The sequence below is a fragment of the Notolabrus celidotus genome, chromosome 20, assembly GCF_009762535.1.
Source record: "Notolabrus celidotus isolate fNotCel1 chromosome 20, fNotCel1.pri, whole genome shotgun sequence".
Taxonomy (NCBI): Eukaryota; Metazoa; Chordata; class Actinopteri; order Labriformes; family Labridae; genus Notolabrus; species Notolabrus celidotus.
Window position 1 is genome coordinate 23,662,174 of NC_048291.1, and position 12,162 is coordinate 23,674,335.

The 12,162-nt window shown below is 40.1% G+C and overlaps 1 protein-coding gene across 1 annotated transcript; it reads left to right on the plus strand.

The window, feature by feature from the left end:
• Nucleotides 1-1,753, plus strand: tcap (titin-cap (telethonin)). The gene is made up of 2 exons (XM_034711893.1): nt 1-365; nt 567-1,753. Exons 1-2 carry the CDS (start codon nt 217-219, stop codon nt 955-957), a joined length of 540 nt encoding a protein of 179 aa, XP_034567784.1. The 5' UTR covers nt 1-216; the 3' UTR covers nt 958-1,753.
• Nucleotides 1,754-12,162: the final 10,409 nt, after the last annotated feature.

Genomic DNA, 12,162 nt, shown 5'->3' on the forward strand with positions numbered 1-12,162 from the left:
ACATGGATCAGAAATAGAAACAGAACGTGTATAAAAGCTTGGGACAGACCCTAGCCCAGACACAGACACAGCGCTGAGAGAGTAAGCCAGAAGATACAGCCAGCCGGAGCATCCTTGAATCTTAAAACAAACAGGAAAACCAGCAGACCTTAAGACCCACCAACAAGACCCAGCGAAGGTGATAACCAGAGACAAGATCTAACCACAGCAGAGATAATGCCGTTCTGTACCATCCTGGAGAAGAGTAATGGTGTGGTGGTGGGAGCTAAGCTGAGCTGCACCGTACGGGAGGAGAACAAGGCCCACAGGGAGAGCTACAGCGCTGACTGGCACAGTGTCGGTATCAAGACTCAACCTGAAGAGAGGTGAGCTCACTGACCAACCAGAGAACATTCACTGGGTCTCCTTCATGAGCTACCTTTGAGTTAAAGGGGAAAGTTTAGATTTATGTTCAATATTCTGAAGATGCTTAATAACTTGTAGTCCTTGGTAGAGCTATTATCTTATCAGAAGGCAGATAAAGTCTCCAACAGTTTCTAACTTCAGCTTTTCTCTGATGTCTGCAGGCAGGCAATGAATTTTAATGACACAACCCGGAGGGAGACTCTGTCCCGGCAGTGGCTGGCCCGTTCCCTTCAGCAGGCCTGTCCCTCTGGTGTCTTCAGAGTAGGCACTGTGGAAAGAGGGGTGAGGGAGCACCAGCTGCTGCCGAAGAGAAAGACCCTCCCTCTGCCCATCTTCACCCCCGCAGAGCTTGGTATCAGGCTTGGACGTGGAGCCCCACACACGGAGGAAGACCTCAGGCCCTTCCCCACCCCAGACGGAATCTGTCCCAGCAAGAAGACCGTGGACGAGATCACCAGGGATCTCCCCCCTATCAAGCCAACTCTCATGGAGTTCGCCAAAGACGCCAAGGCCCTGGGTCGCTCCATGTCCCAAGAGGCCCAGAGAGGGTGAAGAACAGGAAGAGGAGGAGGGCAAGTTCAGGAGAGACGAGAAGGGTGACAGTTGGAAAAGGATAGTCATTGATCAGAGTGTGTCAGGAAAGAGCGAGACGAGGTGTATATAGATTTATCTCTATTCACATTCATCCCTAAAACTGTAGATCATTAGCATTATCTGTGTTTCTTGGTGAGCACAGCACCAGGTAAATGTCACACTTTGTCACTGATGGCATTTGCTGGTCAGTATGAAGGCATTTGCACTATGATGGAGAGGGAGGGTTTGTATTCTCAGCTGTGCCAGGAGCAGATCTCAGTCTGTGCTGGCCAGCTGACCTCAACATATCTGCTGATCTTTGAAGGGGAGCCAAACTAGTGCTGCGAACAATAGAAAAGTGCAAGTGGGCTTTAAAGGTAAATGAAAGTGCTCCTAAGGTTAGCTGTTTCATAGATTATTCCATCAGTTGATGGGGATTGCATGCAGTGATGCAGAAAGTGACGGAGGGAAAATGTGTGCAAAAGAAAGGTCTGGGTTTTAAACTGTAAAGAGGTGAGGAGAGGACTGTCAGAGAGGACTGGAGGGGTGAGGGGTTGAGAAACATCCAGACCTCCACAGTCTCTGATCTTTGTGCAGAGTACAGACTGCCCTGACATGTCCACACATTGTAACTGTACATAAGTGTCTTTGAGTGTCTGTGTTTGGGTGTGTGTGTCCGCTGGCACCTCTAATCGAGAGGACTTGGGAAAACTAATAAGCTATTGTTTACTTTGAGTATTCACTGACCTGTCTGATAGTTGAGCATTAGCTCATACAGTACATACATGTCTGGTAGATGAACAGATACTGCACTATCTGAGATTACAAATGAGTATGAAATGTGTGAAATCATGTATATTTTTAGTGTATATTTTTAATAATAAAAGCTGAGCAGCACTTCATTCATCTTCCTCTGTGTTGTCTTTCATGAGCAAACGATGGCTGACGGCAACGTATATATTTTATGATTATTGTGAGGGACCAGGCAATCATATAATAATAATAATAATAATAATAATAATAATAATAATAATAATAATAATAATAATAATAATAATAATAATAATAATAATAATAAATTAAAGATAATAATAATAATAAATTTATTTTTAGTCATTATTATTATTATTATTATTATTATTATTTTAGTGTTATCATAGGTAAATTAAATATTACATGAGAAATTAGGAAAATCTACAAAAACAGGTACCAAAATTACAAAAAAGGGTTAACATTAAGCAAGCTAAGGCTACAACCTTACACAACATCAATAAACAGACCCAAATTAGCTATGACATGAGGGATTTATATACACAAAGGGCTTGTCCACCACAAACATAAAGGGGAAACTGAAAGGACTACAGATTAAAATAAAAAATAAAACAAAGAGAGAGAAAAAAATTCTGAAGTAAACCCCCAACAAAAACTTATTACAAACAATGATATTATGAAAAATTAACAAAATAAAAATGCATTTTTTGGGGGGCAGATATTAATTCCAAGGCACCCCTTCTAGAATCTGAATTTTTGGTAGTTTCCACTTCCTGTGGGAGGGGCTTAAGAAGGCCATTAACAGGTGACAGTATACCTAGGAGCTCAAACAAAACTTAAAGGCATGTGATTATAAGTTTGGAAGTTTAAACTTGTGAAATAAACTGAATTTGCAAGAGAATGTTAACTTGGTTGAAATTAGAAAACACAACTTCCTTAAAAGCACTTAACATATTTATTTTAAAAAAGGAATTGTGCAGAAAATACAAAAGTTGTTGAATGTTAAAAGAAAGAAATTCTAGCACAAGTTGGCAGCAGAAAAAAAAAAACAGTTATGTTTTCAGGTAACGAAATGAGTCTCAAGTAGGTTTGTATCTGTTGCAAGTTTATTCAGATGTGTGATTCAACATAGACAAACTAAAGTAACATTGTCCTGTTGTTGTTAATTGCAAGAAAGACCCATATAAATTATAAATAACATGATGTGATTTAAATCTTCTTGGTAAAATACCATAAGTTATGCTTATTATCTCATCATGGATGGTGTTACTGCTGTCTGGTGAAGTGAGATAGCCTGTCAGCCTCTGTCTGTCAGGATTATCAGCACTAGTTCCAACTTTAAGGATACATGGAGAGAACATTGTGTTTAATAGATAAAGGACAATGAGGAGGAGGTGAGGGAGAGGCTGTCAGACCAAGCTGCAGTGATACAGTTAGATACTGTGCTGAAAGTCAGCTTCTGTCATGCACTGTCTGTTGTAGGCTAATGTTAGTTTCTAGCTGACTAGACTTTGGTTTATCCAAAGTAGAGTGAGAGATGAACCTGTTAAACTGTGTTTCACACCATACAGTTCTGATGTGGCTTGCATTTGCTTTGTTCACTGGCAATGTGCTGAATTAGTTCTTGATTTGTACATTTAGTAACTATCTCAATAACATACTCAGCATAACTTAATGTTTTTCTGTTATTTGCCACGGCTTTTGTTGACAGAATCTGAAGTTCCTGCTATAATTCCTTGACCCCGAGATAATTGGTGGAAAAGAAAACAAACTTGAAAGCTATTCAAGCAATATTTGAAAGAAATCTAACATAGCAGCAACAGCTTAGCAAACACTAACCAAAAGCCTTATGCAAGTACATCACTGTGAACTAATACATTTGATTATATTTCATTGTTTCATTGGGAATGGTGAGTTGTAAAAGCAAAGGAGGTACACCAAGGAACAAATATGATTGAAATAATGCAAGGATTCTAACTAACATGTTTCTAACTAATATGACTGTTAATACAATAAAACAATATGTGCAAAATCTGCATTAATGATTCTAAAGAAAAAACTAAGGGATAAATTAAAGGAACAGATTCATCTGTGAAATAATGCACACTTCATGTAAAATCAGGAAGCTCAATGACAGAGATGCTCCGTCAGGCCTGCTGAAATGAATAGCTGAGTGTTTGTCTTGCATAACAAACAGCAATCTCCACTCTCTGAACAGTCCCCACTTCATTTCCCTCCTTCAACTTTCATCTTCACCTCCTGAGTTTGTCCTCAGATAAGCTCATACTGCTCCTGTGTAAGTGTGCAGAGCTTAAGTAGATGCACTGCTTCAACTCCACTGTTTGTTTAATTTAATCTCTAAATCTTGATTTGCTCAATCTAATCTAATTTATCAATTATTACTTTGATAGCTGCACATCTCTAATCTCATTCCTTTGATGGATATATTTGTGTCTTTAACCCCTCTGACCTGCTGTTCCTCTCTCTTTTTCTCATCACTCTCTCTTGTGTCTCTGTGATCAGCGGCGCGTGGTGGTTTGATATTAATAGCAGGGTAAACATTGCCATTACCCCGGAGACAGTGGAAACAACTGTATTGGCACGGTCTGTGAGCTTTTAATCCCCGTGTTTTATCAAAGGTTTGGGTGTGCTTCCTTCACTGCCTATCTTTAAATTACCCACCCACGCTGCTACTACTGAGCTCCAGTGCTCTCCAACCCTGCACTGTTACAGTACAATCCTGTTTCCAAACGTACCTCTAAACCCTGAAACTATTTCCAGTGGATGCCAAGAAATGTGGGAACTGAGATGACGTGTGTTGTCACAGACAAATCCAGTAAATTGACATTGAAATTCTTTCCTATGCTTCAGCTGTCTCAGCGATGTGGTGCTTATTGTAGTATCCCATTTGGCAAACTCAGCTTTGCTGGTAACTGCAAGCTAGTTAAAGTAAGCTAACTCAACATATTCTTCATGTAAGTTTGAGGAAAAACTGAAATGTGTTTTTTATTCTAAAAAAAATCCAAAGCACAGGTTTCAATTTGCAAATGTATGCACTTTTAATATTTGAGTTCCTTTTTGTTTTCATCCTCTCTGTGCCCCCTCTTATCCTCATAAGCACTCATCACAGTATATTTAAAGACCAGGTCACAGTGTTACACAGCAATGGATTGTCTGTGATGTCACACTCGTACTACATCGCCTGTAGTGGTATGTTACAGGCTTTACATTAGCTCTGGAACATGCACAGTGACTGTGAATGCTTGTCAACACAGAAATGCATGTTGAATTCCTGTTATTGTGTGTGTGCACAGCCTGTTGTGAATGTGCCCTTTCTCTAAATATCTGTTGCTGCTCCCTGCTGGATAGTTTGTGTAATGCAGGCTAGAAAAAGTTAAAGTCTAAGTCTTGATTTGCATGTTTCATTTGTTTTAACCCTCCTGTTATGTTTGTTTCTCAGGAACAGCAATAACGTTCCTGGGTTAACTTGACCCGGGGCATATTTAATTATCCAAAAGTGTCAGAACCCAAAAAATCCCATAGCACTTTTTAAATCTCATTATAAACTCCATTACTAACCATTTAAATCAATGTTTAGTGCAATGGTGTTCCTAAATTCTCCCAGATCATGGTTCAGTGAGGATAACTCATTAGTTTTTCATGTGTGTGTTCGTGATTGGGGTGAAATATGTCAAACAGTTGCAAAGAAACAATTCTCCACTTTGACTGCCGGGTCAAGTTGACCCACGAACAGTATCTATGTAATGTAAACATACAGGGGGAGTTGCAAATTTGTTAAATGAACCATTTGTATTTTATGTTGATTACACTAATTAAGCCAAGCAGAAGAAGTTTCATACCAAAAAAAATACTTTGAACAATCTTTTTTTAATTTTTGAACTTTGAAATGGGTCAATCTGACCCAGAATATAACAGGAGGGTTAAACAAACTCTACCGACTGTTCTTCTCTATGAAAAAGTATGAAACTACACACGCTTCTGATTAACTCATCCCTTCACTCATTCACAATCAATATTCCTACAATCACAGCAGGAATGCCAATCAGCACTCTTTCATCATAATTACTGTGAAGCTGGCTGCTGACACTTCCCTTGTCACCCTGCCGAGGACGCACCTCTGACATCACAGGAGTAGACTGTGTGAATCGACGTTTGGAGGGATGTTGGTCTGTGGTCGGTTGTACCTACTGCAGGAGTGACGTCAACTCCTTCAATCCCAGAGGGGCTGAGCAAGGCAGGAGGAGTGCCACAACAGTATTGATCAGTTTAATCTCTTTCTCTTCTGTCTAGGTGGAATGAATGAGTGATGATATATCAATACTTATCTAAAACACAGTTTTGTGCCTCTTTCTAAGTGTGGATTCATTACATAGAGGGTAATTGTATAGATACTTTTCTTAAATGAGGAATTTAATTAAAAGTGATTTTTATTTTAACTTGGTTTTGCTTCAGTCTTTGCTCTCATAAGATAATAAAATGACTTAAAGCAAGGCCATTAAACGCTTACAGAGATGGGGACCCATTGTCTTCATAGGATAAGTAAGATGCAGCTATTTTAAAACATGTTTCATGAAGGAAAGCAAAGAATGAAACAGCCTCATACTAAATGGGAGCTTCTATGTAGAAGAAGAATTGCTCTCTCTCTCTAAATTCAAGTCTGGCATGAGCTTTACAACTTTTCCACTTGAGATTGAGTGATGAGAATGGACACACTTCTCTTCAGTTTGTTTCAGAGAGACAAAGCTGGATTTGATTTTGTGTTTTGCTGGCAGTAAATCCTTTCACCGCCAGTATGAGTCACCATGTACCAAGGACATGCAGGAGCTCTGATCACCTGTCTTTGAGGGTTAGTGAGGATGGGGGTCTGTAGAGCAGGGTGATCTGATGCAGGAGGTATGCAGTGTTGGACAGGTTCAGGGAGGGCTAATAAAAATGGTGGTACATCTCTGGGTCAGCCTCATTGTCTTGAGTAATAACCAGATCTTCAATAGGCAGACTGAGTGAAGGAGAAAAACAGAGTGAAGTATAAGAGTTATGAGTTTTAAATCAGTGAAACTGTGTCCACAGTCTTGACTTATTTCAAGACTACTCAAGGGACGGGAGCAAGGTAGATTCTTTATGTTTTTAAAATATCATCTTAAACCAAAATAAGGGAAAAGGGGAAACTTTATTCCATGCCAATACTTTTGTTTTCAAATGTAAGGCTCCAAAGAATCAGAATCAGAATCAGAATCAGAATCAGCTTTATTCGCCAAGTATGCTTGAACACACAAGGAATTTGACCTCAGTAAACTGTGCTCTCTTTGTACAAGGCAGAATAGGAATAAGAATAAGAACTACAATAAAAAATAAAATAAAAATATAATAACAATAACCTTAGCTATAAATACAAAGAAACAACAAATAGGCTTGACTAATATGTACAGGCTAAAATAATATGATAAAGTGCAGTGGTGAGTTGCAGAGGTAGTTTTACATTATAAAATAGTAGTTAAATAGTACAAAAAATAGAAATATGGAATTCTGCTTTGATAATTGTTGCATTGTGTATCTACATGTATATTTACAGAGAGTATTTATCTGACAGGTATGACACTGTTATGGTTTAGTGTTCATCAGAGAGACAGCCTGGGGGAAGAAACTGTTCTTATGGCGGGTTGTTTTGGCGCACAGTGATCTGTAGCGCCTGCCGGAGGGGAGGAGTTTAAAGAATTTGTGTCCAGGGTGTGAGGGGTCAGCAGTGATGCTACCTGCCCGTTTCCTGGCCCGGGACCGGTACAAGTCCTGGATGGGGGGCAGGTCGACACCGATGATTTTTTCTGCAGTCCTTATAGTCCGTTGCAGTCTGTGTTTGTCTAGTTTGGTTGCAGAGCCAAACCAGACAGTGATGGAGGTACACAGAACAGACTGGATGATGGAGGTGTAGAACATGATCAGCAGCTCCTGGGGCAGGTTGAACTTCCTGAGCTGACGCAGGAAGTACATCCTCTGCTGGGCCTTTTTTCTGATTGTGTCTATGTGGGAGGTCCACCTCAGGTCCCGGGAAATAGTGGATCCCAGGAACCTGAAAGAGTCCACAGTAGACACAGTGCTGTTCAGGATGGTGAGGGGGGGGGGGCTTCTCTTGAAGTCCACTGTCATCTCTACAGACTCGTCTACAATAAATATCAGTGTCACCACATCATGAATTCTATTACAACATCTGACTAACTTACAAATTCCAAAAGTTCCCTGCAACATTTTCCCAATTGTTGAAAGATCTTTAATTATGTGTCAACTCTTAAACTCTAACAAAATTGAATTTTCTCTGTTTTTTTAATGAAGCAGGATGAAGGTGAAACATGAACACTCAGTGGGATTTTCATCTTCTGTTAAATTTTGTGTTGAATTTCAAAATTAAAGATCCTTTTAAGCATCCTCGACTCGGACATGTATCTGACCCCGATCCTGTCTCGTGTGGTTCCCACTGCAGGGCCTGTTGTTGTCCTCATGACCTGGAGAATCTGAGCACTCTGGATCATCAACGGCTCTTCAAGGTATGCATAGTGAGAATATTACACAGATCCACAGTTACACTCGCATGCTGCATCATCAGCAGTATATGTGAGTCCTCTGATTGTGTTTTCAGCCTTCTATTCTGTCCTCTCCCCCCTGTATGGCGAGGTGATGAACCCACATTGTGTCAAACTCAGGCGATGAATACTGAATCCTCGCTCTGTTTTCTCACCTCCTGTCACTCAGTATTTATTCACCAGTGAGTCACCTGCCTACATTATTAAGCTCCTTCTCAAAGAGATAAATACGCTTTGTGACGACTCTATTTAACTCCTATTTACTACTGAATGAATGTTATACACCTGACCGGTTAAAGTTAAAAGGAAAAACTATCAACCTGATACATTTATTGAATACTTTCCAAGCTATAAAAAAATGCATTTTTTAGCACCTGTTGTTTGTCGGCTCAGTGATGCAACCTTAAGCAACTTGACAATCTGTAATATTTCACCATCTTAAAAGAGGATAAGTCAATTTCATAAATAATACAGCAATAATTCAGCTTCTGGAGACAGTTGACTCACTAAAACATGTGGAAGGGTTTGAGCTGAATAGGCTTAGTATCCCAGAGTCGACCTTTCTTAAATATAACATCAAAACAAAAGTGTTTAGATGGTATTGCATGCATTTGATGATCCGTCTCCTGCTGGACTTATAAAGTTATTGCTGGACAGTAGATGATCGGCATGTGTTCAAATCAGAGCTCTGCATAAGTAAACCTGTAATTCTTTAAGAAATAAAAGAGAATGAGGTAAACAAATGGACACACCTGCCAGTGTGGCAGCCAATGTATCAATCTATTTGGAAGTCAATTAATTTATGAGGTTGCATCAAGCATCTGGTCTTAAAATATGAAGCCCATGCGGAAGTGTTATAAACTGCAAATCATCATCTGCTTGATGCTGGCTGCAGGAATACCGGAAACCACATACACACCAATTCAAAAACACATGTTGGTTCAAAAAACGACTTGGCTCTATGTAGCCAATTTCTCTATCGGCACACACTGTACGAGGGGTGAATTTCTATTCTAATGCAACGTCAGAAGATATTGACATTACAATTTTTTGTCCCAAATAAGGACATGACTGACTTGACTGACGGGCGGGAACACATAGCTGTTGGCTTGGAAGCTCAAACCCTTTCTTTCTGTCACACTCTGCCTGGTTGAGTTCCGCATTACCGATATGGCTGCCGCCGACGATTGGCTTCAAAACAGCGTTCAGGAACAGATGGGTGATGTCACGGATAAAACGTCCATTACTTATACAGTCTATGGGTTGCATAGACACAATTATATCTGTTGTTTGTAACATAGAGGCAACTTTAGAGCAGTAAAATGAAGCCAACGCAGACGTGCCAAAAACTGCAGTTCCTTGAATGACCACTGGGGGCTGGCTTTATAATCGAGTTAATCACCCCACACTCCTCTATTTAAACTATGGACTAGGGATGTCAACAATCAATTAATCGACTATTGATAATTGATTGTTAAGAACTTACTCTAACACAATTTTTTGTTTCAATTTAATATCACCTGGAACAAACATCATGAAGTCTTATATTCCGTTCAGCTATTAGGGAGGTGTTTGAAGTTTAAAGCATGTTTCAATGTGAATCAGCTGACTGAAGGTGTTGCACACAGCGGAGACGCTCAGCTGGGGGCAGCGGCTGAGTGACACTGAGTGAGTCTCCACAAGCGCTTTTTATCACTACCGCCGGACTGATTATGACCCGGTTGCACTCCCGGCTGAAATATGTTTCTGTTCAGTTCCCTTGTTTCAGAAAATCCACATGTTGAGCCTGCTCCACAAGTTGATATTCAGGGTGTTTAACACTTTGAACACCTCAATATGACCCCTAGCTATTCAATGATGTCAGTTATATACACTGTGTTGTGAAGGAAAATTTGATTCAGGGAAAAAACGCATTTGGCATTGTTTTTGACATTTTTAATGATTAATTGATAATTGATTGTTAACATTTTCAAAGATTGATCACGGAAAATACTTGAAATTTACATCCCTACTATGGACTGAATAAAAAATGGACTAGTCTCAATGAAATCGCCCATTGGTCTCTGAATAGTAGTTTTGAAGCATGATGATGGTGGTCGCCATATTGGAAATGCTTCCTCAAACTTAATTTTGGTCAACCGAGTTGAAGCACGCCTTTAGCCTTGTGGCTAACACCTTTGATCCAAGTGATGCAGTCAAGTCAGCCTTCCTCTAAATTATGCCTTTAATATGAAACTTGAGGAACTGTCAAACTTCACTACTTTTGAACCTGATTGTTTTGTGATCCCAGTAAACGTTGGTGACACAGTAGCTGAGTCCAGTACAGTTGCTGGGCTCATGTTAAATCATCTGAATGTTTGAGCTTGATGTCAACAATAATTGACTGTAACTTAAGAAGTTGTAAAAAGAGCTGACTTATACATGCTGCAGCATTTGTACACAAATTTAAGACACACTCTCGCACACAAACTCATGCACTTTTTTTATGCATTGTCCAAGCTGAAGAGTAGTCCATAAATAATATATCTGAGTGCAGGTGAGCAAGCTGGTAATGTGACAGACAGGCAAGAAGAGCTGCGAGTGTGGGATCCTGAGATTTAGTTTGTGTGTGGTGACAGTCTGCCATCCCCTCCTTGACATGACCACCAGGTCTAATGGCAGGAGTGGAGCCGGGAGACATCACGGTCCGTGGGAGCTGCTGCTGCTGGATAGAGGTGGGCTGCTTGGGGAGCCCGGGGAGAAGAGATGGGACTGTAATGAGGCTCTCTGCCTGGAGGCGCAGCAGCTTAGAAAAAACAGCAGTACATTCACAGGGGGTGAAGCTCGACACGGGAAAGAGGAGAAATGACATTTTTTCTCCTTTATGCACATAATATTAAAAACATCAATCCTTCTCACAGCAGAAATGATCAAGTCACAGAAAACTCTGGATCAGACTGTTTGAGCTACGCGGCTGGTTTGATGTTGCCATGATAAAGAGCTTAAGCTTACAATGTAATCACCAGAGAATGGAAATATCTGAAGAGCTGGTGGCTCATATGGCTCATCGTGGATAAATATCTTCCATCCTCGCCGTATGTGAGAGCCAAAGTGCTATTATTTACAAGATCTGCAATATGTATTTGCTCAGATTCAGGGGCATGCAGTAACAGGTTGCCAAGGCGCCAAAACGTAAGCAACAGTTTGTGTACGCATATGCACACACACTCACCCACACAACAACAAAAAATAAGAAACACACACACACACACACACACACACACACACACACATTCCCTCGAAGCCAATTACAAAGACTCTAACTCCAAAACCTGACACTATAATGCATCGCCTATAAAAGTATCCACCCCCTCTGAACCTTTATAGCTTTACTGTTACAACTATGAATCACAGTCCGTGCAATACTTTTTTCTGACACTGATCAAATGAAAAAAAAAACTTCTAAATGTCAAAGTTAAAAATACTTGCAGTTTCATTTAGATGAGATCCGAGGTAGGCGTTTCATAGACTGTTTATTCTACACTTGGTGGGTTCTCATAATTAAATTCCCGTTTTCAAATCTTTGAACAGTCTGAACGGCAGAACACCAGGAGGACCTGACTATTGATCACTTGATTCTTTGACAAGAAATCTTTCAGTGACCTCATCTTTAGGATTAGTTTTCTTTTTCTCTCATTCTTTCACTCATGTTTAGTCTTCTTACAGGCGAGGAAAGGTGGCATAAGAGGTTGAATCCAGAGGGTTTTGTAATTGTCACAAAGTGGTTTGAAGCACATTTAGGGGTGGTATCACACATCTTGATTTTGGATTACTCAAAGAC

Excerpts from the sequence above, each read along its gene's own strand:
- tcap (XM_034711893.1), top strand. The coding sequence starts at position 217 with ATGCCGTTCTGTACCATCCTGGAGAAGAGTAATGGTGTGGTGGTGGGA. Across the intron at positions 366-566 it reads AAGACTCAACCTGAAGAGAG|GCAGGCAATGAATTTTAATG; the intron begins GTGAGCTCACTG and ends TGATGTCTGCAG.